Source organism: Scyliorhinus canicula, chromosome 10 (assembly GCF_902713615.1).
Source record: "Scyliorhinus canicula chromosome 10, sScyCan1.1, whole genome shotgun sequence".
NCBI classification, from domain to species: domain Eukaryota; kingdom Metazoa; phylum Chordata; class Chondrichthyes; order Carcharhiniformes; family Scyliorhinidae; genus Scyliorhinus; species Scyliorhinus canicula.
The window spans coordinates 89,580,980-89,594,107 of NC_052155.1; the positions used below are offsets into that span (position 1 = coordinate 89,580,980).

The following is a 13,128-nucleotide window of genomic DNA, read 5'->3' on the forward strand; positions in this document are numbered from 1 at the left end:
ATGCTAGGACACGGTCAGGAAATTCAGGAGGGGATGTCAGCGACACTTCGGTGGCTGCATAGCCGATTAGAGGAGTCTCAAAGGCTACATGTGCAGAAGATGATGCTGACAATGCATAGTGCCGAGGCCAACACTGCCAGTGTGGCGACCGCAGTGGAAAACCTGAAGCACAAGGTTAGCGTCTTGAGTAGTGGTGCCCAAGGCATGGTTCAATCTATGATGACCATGGCTGAGGGCCTCGACATCTTGTCCCAGTTGCTGAACTACATGTGCCATACAGATGGACATTGCTGGGGCACTGCAGAATATGTCCCAGTCGCAGAGGGACTTACCCCAGATGGACATTGTTGAGGCAATAGGGAGGCTTTGAAACTGGCAGAACCAGATAACGCAAAGATCCCTAGAGCTCACTCCAGATGCCCCTCTGTCCCACGGAGACCCTCAGGGCCCCATGGGCACTGTCAGGGAGGAGGAAGCATTGGAGGCCAACCCATGACTGCCACCAGGAAGACAACATCAGTCTCCAGTTCTTCTGAATCCCCCCCTCTTGACACTGTTGCACATCAAGGATCACGGGCAGAGCATGGTGGCACAGCGATGCCTCCGGTTCCAGGCCCTCCAGAGGAATTCCACCAAGCGCATCAAAGGCCACAGGGTACAAAAAGGCTGCCTCCACCTCTGAAGTTCACCCTGGGGACATACATAGACATAGCAGTGGGCCAAGTAAGATCAAGAAGATTGAAGATCACTTAGTGCGCATGGTGGGGATGTGGGGGGTCACTATCTGTAGCTGGGGGAATGGAAATTTCAAATGTTCACAGTTAGAACATGTACACCTGGTAAAGTGAAGCCTCTGCCATGTTAATCTTCACAGCAGGCCTACCTGCACTCCTACTCCCCATTGCCCTCTGCTGTCCCCCACTCCTCTTTCCCCCGGGCTTTAAAGTTTGTTTGAAATGTGATGCAATAATCATCGTCTGAGGCATAGCACATCTACCAACGAGAATCTACATCAGAATATTTTGTTTGTTAAACAGTCAACAGTAAAAAAGATTTGAAAATCAACTAGGTGACATTCCGCATATTACACTAATCATTGAACATAAAGAAATGTCAGGGACAGCACGGTGGCGCAGTGGGTTAGCCCTGATGCCTCACAGCACCGAGGTCCCAGGTTCAATCCCCGCTCTGGGTCACTGTCCGTGTGGAGTTTGCACATTCTCCCCGTGTTTGTGTGGGTTTCGTCCCCACAACCCAAAGATGTGCAGGGTCGGTGATTGCCCACACTAAATTGCCCCTTAATTGGAAAAAATGAATTGGGTAATCTAAAAAAATTTTTAAAAGGAAATGTCGCTGTTCCATATTGGTGCCAATTTAAAGCTGCATGAGCCAGTTCTCACAGAAAAAACAAATACATGGTATTCCTCATCACAGGTTGCTCAATAAAAACGGAGGGTATGCTTGAGATGTTTTATCATGTCCAGACCTTTGTAGTAGAAATTATCTGTCTATCAATGCATTACGTGTTCCACTATCAGTGCCATTCTCCTTCCAGGAGCCGCAGCTGTGCAGGCCCTCCCACACAGCCCAATTTCATTGGAACTAAATCCTGGCATCCACATATTCCACTGGTGCTCAAGGTGCAGTTGAACACCTTGCCTTCCAGTGTGTTTAATCCAGGTGATGTACCAGTTACATGCAGCACTCACCATACCAACAAAAACATCAGCAATCTGCGAAAGCATTTTTCCTACGGCATTAGCAGTTAGCTCCTTTGGATCAATGTCATGCACCAGATCCTGCAGCTTCATCTTGCTTCAAACCAAATTGCCTTCTGGACTCATACATTCCCCTGAGCCCAGGGTTCCAGGAGCCAGGTATCGTAGAACGAATTGTGCTTCTTTCTGGCTACAGAAAAGGAAGGAAACAGCAACAACAGCCTCCAGGCATCTGCAGCCACCAGCAGGAGCAAGCAACAAACACAATCTGCAACTGTGAAGTGCCCTCATAACTAACAGGGCCAATTCCTCATTAGTAATAGACAATGCAGCTTGAGGCTGCTCGCAGTCAAAAGGAGTTAACTTGACCTTCGGCATATAACCAAGAACAGGGTTCTGTCCTTGAAGTGTTTGGTAGGATAGACAGGCAGCAGCTATAGTTGCCCCTGTTATGTATATCCACCATATTGAAAGGTGGCGTGAAGGCCTCACGGACAAAAAGCCTCTTACACCCCTCCCCTACTTCCCCCCACGGCCTGGGGTGACTTCAGTCCCCCGACCAAACCCAACTCCCCCCGAAGGATCTCCTATCTCCTCCTCTCTGAGCACTGGGCAGCAGCTCCAGTGCCCTTGAGCAGTGCATCTGCTCAGATCCCTTCAGCAGCCATTGTGCCAGCTTCACGTTTTTAAAAAGGAGTACTAAATGTCACCCGCCTGATTTCTTGCTGGGGAGCCAGTTAATTCGTAGGAGGCCTTTGCAGTTAACTTCAATCTTGCCAATGAGATGGAAATTGCTGCTAATTGGGGTTAACGCTATGTTCACTATACTTGGCTTAATCTGAAACTCGTCAACAGGAGTAGGCCGGTTAGATGGCAAACTGATTCACGCCTGGCATGGATCTCGATTTTGGCCTTTTCCACTATTTGACTGGCACGCCTAGGTGCAAGCGGTCATCAAATCGCACCCTTAGTCTCCCAAACAGAGAATTTCGCCCAATGCTGTTGGCTCTTTCTGCCGTGAAATAGTAGTAAACACAGAAAACAAATATGAACAAGTATTTTCTAGCTATTTCTATGCATATATTAGGAATTAATAAGAGACACATAGTCACAAATATATTCACTAACTACATGGTCCCCTCACATTGATCCCTGGCCAATCTGCCTTAACTCGCTGCCGGAGGAGATGGTGGAAGCAGGGACAATAGTGACGTTTAAGGAGCATCTTGACAAATACATTAGGATGGGAATAGAGGGATATGGACCCTGGAAGTGTCGAAGATTTTAATTTAGATGGGCAGCATGGTCAGTGTAGGCTTGGAGGGCCGAAGGGCCTGTTCCTGTGCTGTACTTTCCTTTGTTCTTTGTAACCCCTGGAAGTAGTACCCATTTTAGAACTGGGTAATCTAAAGAATGCCCTTATTAAAAGTATATACCTTCTGTCGTTTTTAATTGGATGATTTTTTAAGTGATGATGGAAAGATAATAAGCTGACATACACACATCTTTCTCCCCCCCACTCTCTCTCACACACACACACTCACCCCTCACTCACACACTCATCCCTCTCTCTCTCAGACATTCACCTCCCACTCTCACCCCCTCTTTTCCCACACACTCGCCCTCCTCTCTCTTACACACACCCCTTCTCTCTCTTCCAGACTCACCCCACTTTCTCCTGGTCTAAGGACCTCTCTGGCCCCTGCTCAGAATTCTGTTATGAGACCAGCTCTTCCCATCACTCCACTGCCCATGCGTGTCCAATCATACCTCTGGAGAAGCAAGCCTCTGCTTATACGAGTAGCTTTGTGGCATTTTTCAAATTTTACATATGTACCTATCCTGCTGCAGACCCCCAAGAAGGACCGTGGGGACTCCCTGGGTTCTGCGGACCCGTTTGGGAACCTCTATTTTAAGTTAAATTCTGGTTATTACTTTAAAGTTAAGTAAGTTTATAAAACAAGCCAGAATTATAACCTGGTGGAAAGTAAAACTTATATCCTTAAGGAAAGAGTTATGCATATCTAGAACAAGATGTTGGGCAGAGGTGATATCCAGTTTTCTGGGGTATTTAATTAGAAGCCACACTAGGAGCGTTAGGTACTAGGTGGACCAGCTTCAGTGACCAACTTACTTATTCTGTTTATTTTTCAAATGTTCTTATGACATCAGTTGTCAGAAATCGCCATGCCAAAATATTTCCTCAGATGTTAACGAGCTATAAAATTCCTCGGATAACTAATAGTTATTCTATATTCTCCGACAGATGAAATCTATCATGGGCAACAGACCTTTCTCTGAAAAAAGATAATTACCTTTGGACTAACCCAACATTGATGACTGATCTGTGGTTCAACATCTTTAATTAACCTATAAAGGGATATTTAAATACGTTTTGTGCCCAGAGGAATTAACTAAGACACAATTCACTGTCAGTGACAGGAGCTCACTTAAAATGCTGAAAATATCAGAAAGAGAATGTCTTAATATGATCCATATAATAAAACTGGTCAAAAAATGGTTAATTCCACAAAATTTAAAAACATATAATATTCCCTTCCTTCCCAGTTTAACACAAGGCTGAAGTAACCCATGTGAGTTTTCTGACAGAAACCTTCACTGAGATTCTCAGTTCACGCTTCTTTGACAAATTTCTACATCAATGTCGTTAGAAAATTAATTGTGAGTATTGTAATACTATGGAATATATATAAAATGAATTAATCTATATCAATTTGAATATTATTAATTTTTAGTGGAACCCAAGTATTAAAACAGATTAATTACTATTAGTTGATTCGATAAACCTTCATGCCACTTAATCACTGAAAATAAAAGCAGAGGCCTTCAGCAATATAATAATAATAATCTTTTATTGTCACAAGAATGAAGTTACTGTGAAAAGCCTCTAGTCGCAACATTCCGGCGCCTGTTCGGGTAAGCTGGTAAGGGAATTGAATCCGCACTGCTGGCCTAGTTCTGCATTACAAACCAGTTGTCTAGTCCACTGAGCTAAACCAGCCCAATATACAAACTGATATCCCGATAAGGAATGATTTTACTACCTGTCAGGGTTTGTATCTCAGAAAATCTGCAGCCCATGATTTTTTTTCCTAATAAGCACACCATCACAATATCCTAAACAAAATCAATCCAATAATGAGTTGAGCATCTCCAATTTTCACCCAGACAGCTCTCGGAGCCCCAAACTGCTGAACCACCCATACGCAGGAAGGCACGGTGGCATAGTGGTTAGCATTGCTGCCGCACGGCGCCGAGAACAAGGGTTCGATCCCGGTCCTGGGTCACTGTCCGTGTGGAGTTTCCACATTTTCCCCATGCCTGCGGGAGTCTTACCCCCACAACCCAAAGATGTGCAGGTTATGTGGACATGCCACGCTAAATTGCACTTTAATTGGAAAAATAAATTAACAAATTTATAAATCAATAAAAATGAATAATTCCTATGCATTTCAGGATTTAATTCACTCTATCCACAATTTCCAGTGCACTGGTTAATGAATATGGATTGAATTTTATTTTTTATGAAACTACTAATGCACGATAAACCAGCAGTGGAAAACACTGACCTGGGGAGAAATTCTCCGACCCCCAGCAGGGTCGGAGAATCGCCTGGGGCGCCGACAATCCCGCCCCCGCCATGGCAGAGATTCACCGCCACCCGGGAATTGGCGGGGGCGGGAATCACGCCACTCCGATCGGCGAGGCCCCTGCAGCGATTCTCCGGCCCGGATGGGCCGAAGTCCCGCCGCTGGGAGGCCTCTCCCGCCGCCGAGGTTTGAACCACCTCTGGTGGCGGCGGGATCGGCGCTGCGACCGGGCCCCCGGGGTCCTGGGGGGGCGCGTGCCGATCGGACCCCGGGGGGGCTGCCCCCATGGTGGCCAGGCCCGCGATCGGGGGCCCCCCGCTCAGACTCCGGGCCAGTGCCCTGGGTGCACTCTTTCTCTTCCGTGGCCGCCACGGCCTCCGCCATTGCGAAAGCGGAAGAGAGACCCACACGCGCATGCGCCGGCGGTGACGTCAGCGGCAGCTGGCCACTGACGTCACCGCTGGCGCATGCGCCGACCGGCGAAAGCCTTTCGGCCACCCCCGCTGCTGGGCGGCGGGCCTGGGGCGGGATTCTCCCCTACCCGGCGTGACGGGGGGTCCCGGCGTAGGGGAGTGGCGCCAACCACTCCTGGGTCAGGCCTCCCCAAAGGTGGGGAATTCTCCACACCTTTGGGGGCTAGCCCCGCGCCGGAGGGGTTGGCACCAGAAGACTTGCGCAAAAAACCGGCACCAGCGGCCTTTCAGTCTTCTGGTGCCAACCGCTCCGGCGCGGGGCTAGCCCCCAAAGGTGCGGAGAATTCCCCACCTTTGGGGAGGCCCGACCCAGGAGTGGTTGGCGCCACTCCCCTACGCCGGGACCCCCTGTCACGCCGGGTAAGGGAGAATCCCGCCCCTGGTATCACTTCAAGAAATCAGCTCACTTGAATTAAACCATTCTACCCCTTACACAGATCACTTGATGTTCAGGAAACATGTTGGGCTGAATGGACAAGATATCCATTGTTAAAATACAGCTGTTATTTTGTTAAAGTCGGCCTGAATATTCTGAAGCTTTTTTTCAGAATGCAAGTGGCACAGGCTGCAAGGAAGAAGAGATGCAGCTTGCTTTTTTGAGAAAGCAGTTGTGGACATCTTGCTTCACAAGGTGCTTCAAAGAAGGGTGGTCCCCTTAGCAATTGAGTGGCAGCTTCTGGTAATGGCAATTGTCCAATATTTGAGCCAAGTGGAACAGCATGTTTCCCACACACATCAGTCACGAGGGACAATAAAAAATCAGGATTCAGGGAAGTTACCAATGTAAGTTTGCTTGCAATTTTAGCATACAGCCTTATGAAGAATGACAACTACAGTTCACTTTCACCTTGATGCAACATCACAGAGGCAAATGTGCATTATTTTAATTAATGACAGCCTATGTTGCTCTCGGCCATACTTCATTGATATCATAGAAATGTGCCTTGAATGTTGACATAAATTTTGAAAAAATAGGAGCACTGAGCACACTATTGCCATGGTGGAAGTCTATCCTTTGAATCAGAAGGGTTCGGATTATTGGTGTTACGCGAGTGATTTGAACACAAAATCTAGACAGACAATTCAATTGTGTAGTGAGGATTGTCAGAGGCTGTCTTTAGGATGAAATATTATATCAAGGCCGTGAACTTAAAATATTCTGTGGCACTAATTCAAAGACAAGGAGAGTGTAGCTTTTCCTGATGTTCAGGCCAATTATTATCCATCAGCCAATATGATTAAAGCAGATGATCTGTTTACCATCACACAATATTGCTGTTTGTGTAACCTTGCTTTGTGCATTTTGACTGCTCTGTTTCCTATATTACAACAGTGAAGTACATTTTAAAAGTACTGAATTGTCTGTAAAGCACTTTGGGATGTTGTAAGATCATGGAAGGTGCTGGATAAGCATTTTTTTAGTAACTGGTAACATTCATAAATACAAAGAGGTGTCTGGGAGGTTAAAAATTTTGGGTTCTTATGTCCATATGCCCTTAATTTACTTGCTTAAATATACAGACCAGAGGGTGTCCTTTTATCCTGCATCCATTGGGTCTACGTGAAGAAAGTGGAGATACCATGAGAGCCTGCCCCTGGCATCACCCACTGGCAGTTGTAAGGTATGAATATTAATTGAAGGGGGATCATATGGCAGGGAGGCCCATTAATAAAACTAAAATGTAGTCAAGTGTATTTAAATGAGGTTCCCACCCTTTGTGGGCACAAACCTCATGGCGTCGCTGTTTAACGGAGGGGGAAATCAGGAAAATCGGTCTCTCCAGAGACAATCGAATCTCCTGATGCTCTATGGATTTTCCGACCGCGTCGTTGTTCTCTCTGACGGCAAACACATACCGAAAATTACCCCCCTGCCCCCTCCTCCCCCCACCCGCCCCCCAGGGTTTTAATTCTGAGCATGTTAATTATCAGATCACTTGTATTAATGGCTTTGCTTTATCAGCAGACAGCAGTTTTTCATAAAGTCTTATTGCATATGACAGTTGTTAAATACATACTTGTGGGGGCAGGAGATAGGGGGTTCATTTTCAACCTAATCCTCACGGCAGGAAACTAATGGCGTTGGATCGTTGCTTTCTGTACTCGCAGGACAATGTTACTTTTCATTCACTCCAATGGACAGGTAAGTTAAAATTCTCCATTTTTGTTTCAGTAAAATATGCGGACGGGATTTTCCGAGCCTCCGCGCCGGAATCGCGGTCAGTGCGGGGACGGAGAATGGTCCGACGCAATCTGGTCCGACGTCGCTCCCACGATTCTCCAGTCATTGGAGAATCGCCGCTAATCGGACGCGTGCGTCGACAAGGCGCTGGTCGGGGGCCATTAATAAAGGCCCGCGCAGCGATTCTACAATGTCAACTGGCCGAGTTCCCGCTGACGTGGTTCTCTCATGGTTCCACCCTGCGGCTGCCCTGGTGTGGGAGTGGGGGCAAGGGGATCCGTCGCCGGGGGGGTGGGGGGGCAGCCTCCAGAACAGCCAAAGTTCCGTTCGGGGGCCACCGATCAGCAGGCGCACGCCTTCTGGGGGGGGGGCATATGTTGTCGGTGTCGGTCCGCGGTGTGGGTCGGCCATGTCGTGCGGCCAACTGAGGCCGCCGTGAAGCGCATGCGCGGATTCCCGACTGGAAGTGCAGGGCCCAGTATCGGCAGCCGGAGCTGCGAGGAGGCCCTGCTGGCCCCCTGCAAATCGCAGAATCACCCTGGACTTACTCCAGGTAAGTCCAGGGTGATTTGCGTGCGTTTTTTCACAGGCGTGGGGACATAGCCCCATTACTAGAGAATTCTGCCCACATTATTTCTCACCTTCAGGTATATTTTGTATGTTATGCCTGGGATTAGTCTGCAACTATATATAAATGGACTAACATCATAATATTACATTGATGCATTTCATATCTTGAACGATTAAATCCCAATAATAACTGCTTTTGATTATTTTTCAAACCTGTCTCCGAAGGGAAGTGATCGTCTTTTGTACTTCGACCACAAAGCTGTTGAAATCTTGAGGAGCCTCGCGATTACTGGGAAAAACTGTTGAGTTCAAAAATTCACTGAAGTCTTGCTTATACCTGGTATTCATAGAAAGAGATTATCTTTTAACTTACAAAGAAATGGTTATAGTCGTGATCAGATGAATTGTGTGCATTATAGTCACTGAATTCTTAAAATTATATCTAGGTTGTTTTAGGTTCTCTAATAAATCAACAAAATAAAAAGAGTAATCAATTTTCCACTGACAAACTCGAAATGCATATATGTTTATTTGAAATAGCTTTCTGTATGGCTCATTTTCAAACTGACTAAAGAACTCTCTCCCCCACTTTATAGCTGTTCATTCAATTTTTGGCGTGCCCAACTCTTTTCTCCTGAAGGTGGTGCCTTATTCTGTGTTGTAATAACCATAGGTGTTAGCATGCTACTCTGTGTGTGAAAATAAACATTAATGTCCAGCTTGGTTTGGTCCTCACCTGATGTTCCCAATCTTGCAGCAAGCTGGTGTTCGGCCTCTTCAGCTAAAACAAAGATGCTGAGGCCATGTGTAACATCCCCAGTACCACATCAATCTTTAGTAAAATGCACATTCACAAATATTTTCTCATCAATGCACAGCTTGTCGAGAATCTATGTTCTAGGTCAGCCTACAGTCTTTTATTGTTCGTTCCCAGGATCACATTATAATTATGGATTGGGGAAGGCCATTCTGTCCACCTTCATTCCTCAATCTACAGAGGGCGCAAGCGGGCCCCCGGGGTCCTGGAGGGGGCGCGGGGCAGTCGGACCCCGGGGGGTGCCCACACGGTGGCCTGGCCCGCAATCAGGGCCCACTGATCGGCGGGCAGGCCAGTGCCGTGGGGACACTCTTTTTCTTCCGCCGCTGCCACGGCCTCCACTATGGCGGAGGCGGAAGAGACCCCCCCTACCACGCATGCGCCGGTGGTAACGTCAGCAGCCGCTGACGCTCCGGCGAATGCGTGGACTCACGCCGGCCGGCAAATGCCTTTCAGCCAGCCCCGATGTCGGCCGGCGTGGCACCAAAGGCCGTTGGCGCCAGTTAGCGGAGCGGGAGCCAATCCGGCGCGGGCCTAGCCCCTAAAGGTGCGGAGAATTCTGCACCTTTGGGGAGGCCCGACGCCGGAGTGGTTGGCGCCACTCCGCTACGCCGGGCCCCCCCGCCCCGCTGGGTAGGGGAGAATTTCGCCCCTTGTTTCAGCATCTAATTCTTTCATAAAGCATTCCAAGATTGGTGCCTCACTTCTCCAACTGAGTGTTTATTCTTACAATGGCTATTCCTTGTGTGTGAAAGAATTTCCTGACAATCATCCTAAATTCAGTTTCTATTAATTAGGACCTGTGCATACAATTTAATCTAAATTAATATTCCAGACTAACATATTCCATTTCTTAAACTACTTCATACAATTTTATATGATTACTTTTCATGCTTCTCCTTTTCAGGCTCCAAATAAAAGGTAATTTATTTATCGCTAGACAGGATAAAAGTCAAGATGAATCAGCTGGCTGCTTTGCACTGTACCCGATTATAATTTCCAATGAAGAAAATTAAAATGTAAATGGCCACTGAATTGCTGGTGCCCATTTTTCACCTGGGAAAATAAATTCCGATTCTACACCCATCCCTCCCAAACCCCCCCCCCCCCCCCCGGCCAAAGTTGTCTATTCTCAGGAAAGCCCACCACACTTTGTGTCACTCAGGCACTTAACAGGACAGCAGCAAGCCTTACCTGGGACCAAGGATCCCAGAGGTGCAGTATTGTCTGCCAAAAGAAATAAGCCATCAGAGGCCGGAAGCGCCACTGCAGTGATCGTGACTGCTGCTGGTACCACACTCACTGATTGATGGCGGGAAAGGGATCACAGGGTGGAGATTGCAGTTGAGGGGCAGAGGGGTCAACAGCAAGGGTTGGGAGTGCCTCTCAGTAGCACCACCCCCCTCCAAACCAACCCGATGCTGGGTCACTTGATTAAGCACAGTGTGCATTTGAATGAGGGGCCTCCCCTGGGAGCCCACAAGCAAACACACTAGGATTTCTTGTTATGTTCCCCACATGCCACCCCTCCAGCTGCAACTACGTAAACACTGGCAGTAGGGGGATGAGGCCCTTAAGTAGACATTAATAACTTAAGTTGTAAATTGGCCATGGGCAGGTAAGCCCGGCCTTCCTGCCAGTGACAAATCAGTGTGCAGGAGGGAAAGTGACAGGGCCCCACCCGTCATCCTTTCAGTCAATTAAATAACCCTCCCCCCCCCCCCCCCCCCCCACAACCAATCTTGTCACTGGGGAGGGCACAAGATTCATCCCTATCTGCCGATCAGTTTTCACATGTAGTACTTTATAATTGTCTGCATTAAATGCCACCTGCCATTATTCTGTCCACTGTTATCCCATTCACTGTCTCTTTCTATAAACAAACTGTCCCTTTCAGTGTGGTAATACTTTCAAATTTGAGTTTTTTGCATTAAATTTCTGGAAACGTAAATTAGAAACAAAATAAGTCCCAGCATCAAAGTCTAACGGGGTATTTCTCAGTATTTCTCAGCAACTGACGATAAATTCTTCAATGAGTAGTCATTGTTTTGGAACCTTCAGCCAATTTCTAATCCAATACTGGCATTTGCCATGAATTCCTGATAGCCTTTCTCATGGTATTGATTTACCTCATATACAATTCACCCTTCACTCCAACACCATGTCCCAACGAAGGTCTTCAACATTATAATTTAATATAGCGAACAAAACATTACGTTTCTGTAAATGTAAATTAGTTCAGGACAAAACGGGATAACCTCATTGTAGAACCCGAACAGGAGAGACAACAGGAACACACGGCAGGGTAGAAATGAACGATTGGTTTCTTATGGTATACACAAAATCAAAAAACTACTACTCCTCTCCCCAAAGGGCCACCCTCCCTGACCTGCACCCAGGACAGGGTTTTAATACAAAGTTGTTGATAAGTGGAAACCTGCCCCCAATTACCGGGGGAGTTCATCCTAAGCTATGTCAGGGGGGAATCAAATGAAGCACAGTCCTTGGCCGCCAGGGGGATCATAACACTCAGCAGTGTGACTGCATTACAAAATCTCTGTGTGTAATGTTCACAATTTGCACAGATACAAGTAATATAACGTAGTCTTTCACGTAAGTATAATGCTGATGACAGAACTATATCTTATCCCATTTGGAAACATATTTTGGTTCAAAACCATGTTGTGAAATCAGACCATTGGCTGGTGCTTCACTGTTTTCTTTGTTTGCCTCCTGTCAAATAACATCTTTCAAGATCTCCATCCATAAGGTACATACCTTCCTTGTTGCTTATCAGACCTAGTTGCAGCATCCTTTGTACTCTTATCTTCTGGATAACTGAACTCTGATGACCGTTTGCTGCGGAACTGATGTGAAAGTGCATTAGACTGTTCTCGTGGTCTACAATCTGTGCAAACAAAGAGTTCATTTTGTAATATATCTTTCATTGGCAGCAACATCTTTATCTCTCCATACCAAGGATGGCCGCAATTCTACTCCCTTTTGTACTGTCATAAATCTCATATTGCTATGTGCAAATATAGCAATACGATAGCAAAATTTGCCGTACGATGCAAGGATCACCTAAAACATGTTTTCCTGGTTTTGATACACATTCCAAATGAGGAACATTTGAAAAGCACTGCCATGCAACTTTTAATTAATAAATAGTACTTCAAGACCAAAACAAGGAGAAAATCATTCTCTGAAGGCATGGCCTTTCAATCTATTCATACCACTAGGAATTTCCTTGGAGTAGCTCTGGTTCTGCCGCCATAACTTTACCAGAAATGTGTGGGAGCCCCATTTAAACAGGCTCGTGTGGCTTCCACCACATATTCAGTGAAGTTACAATGGTGGGTGAAGCAGCTATGAGGAAATTCCGGGCTTACTCATAGGCTAGTGGAGGATACAAATAATAACACTATAACCTTGAAGAGAATATTAGAGCTTTTAAAATTCCCCCCAAGATGTGCCTAATTATCCCTTGATATTGCATGAGAACCATACAAGTGTTGCTGACTTCCTGAAATGCTGCTCTTGTAAAACCAGCTTCAAGTCAAATGTGGTTTTCAAAATGAGTGGTCTGAAAGAGTTGATTGCTGGTCTTAATATATCAGGATAACTTCCCGTTTGATTGCAGCAAGACATCTGTGCAAGATCTACATTTGGGGAACACAATGACACAAGAGTTGTCTCACACTATGGGGTGATCCATCTGTATTTGTAAGCAAGGTCCCTTTGGGATCAAGTTTGT

At 46.5% G+C, this 13,128-nt stretch overlaps 1 protein-coding gene across 2 annotated transcripts in view; it reads right to left on the reverse strand.

The window, feature by feature from the left end:
- Positions 1-13,128, reverse strand: part of LOC119972507 (peroxidasin homolog) — a 674,574-nt gene that overhangs the window by 38,179 nt on the left and 623,267 nt on the right. For both annotated transcript variants that reach the window (XM_038809326.1, XM_038809327.1), the window contains 2 exons: positions 12,150-12,279; positions 8,768-8,891 (listed from right to left, as the gene is read on the reverse strand). In XM_038809326.1, the coding sequence (XP_038665254.1) occupies positions 8,768-8,891; positions 12,150-12,279 (254 nt within the window). The remainder of the gene's footprint in view (positions 1-8,767; positions 8,892-12,149; positions 12,280-13,128) is intronic.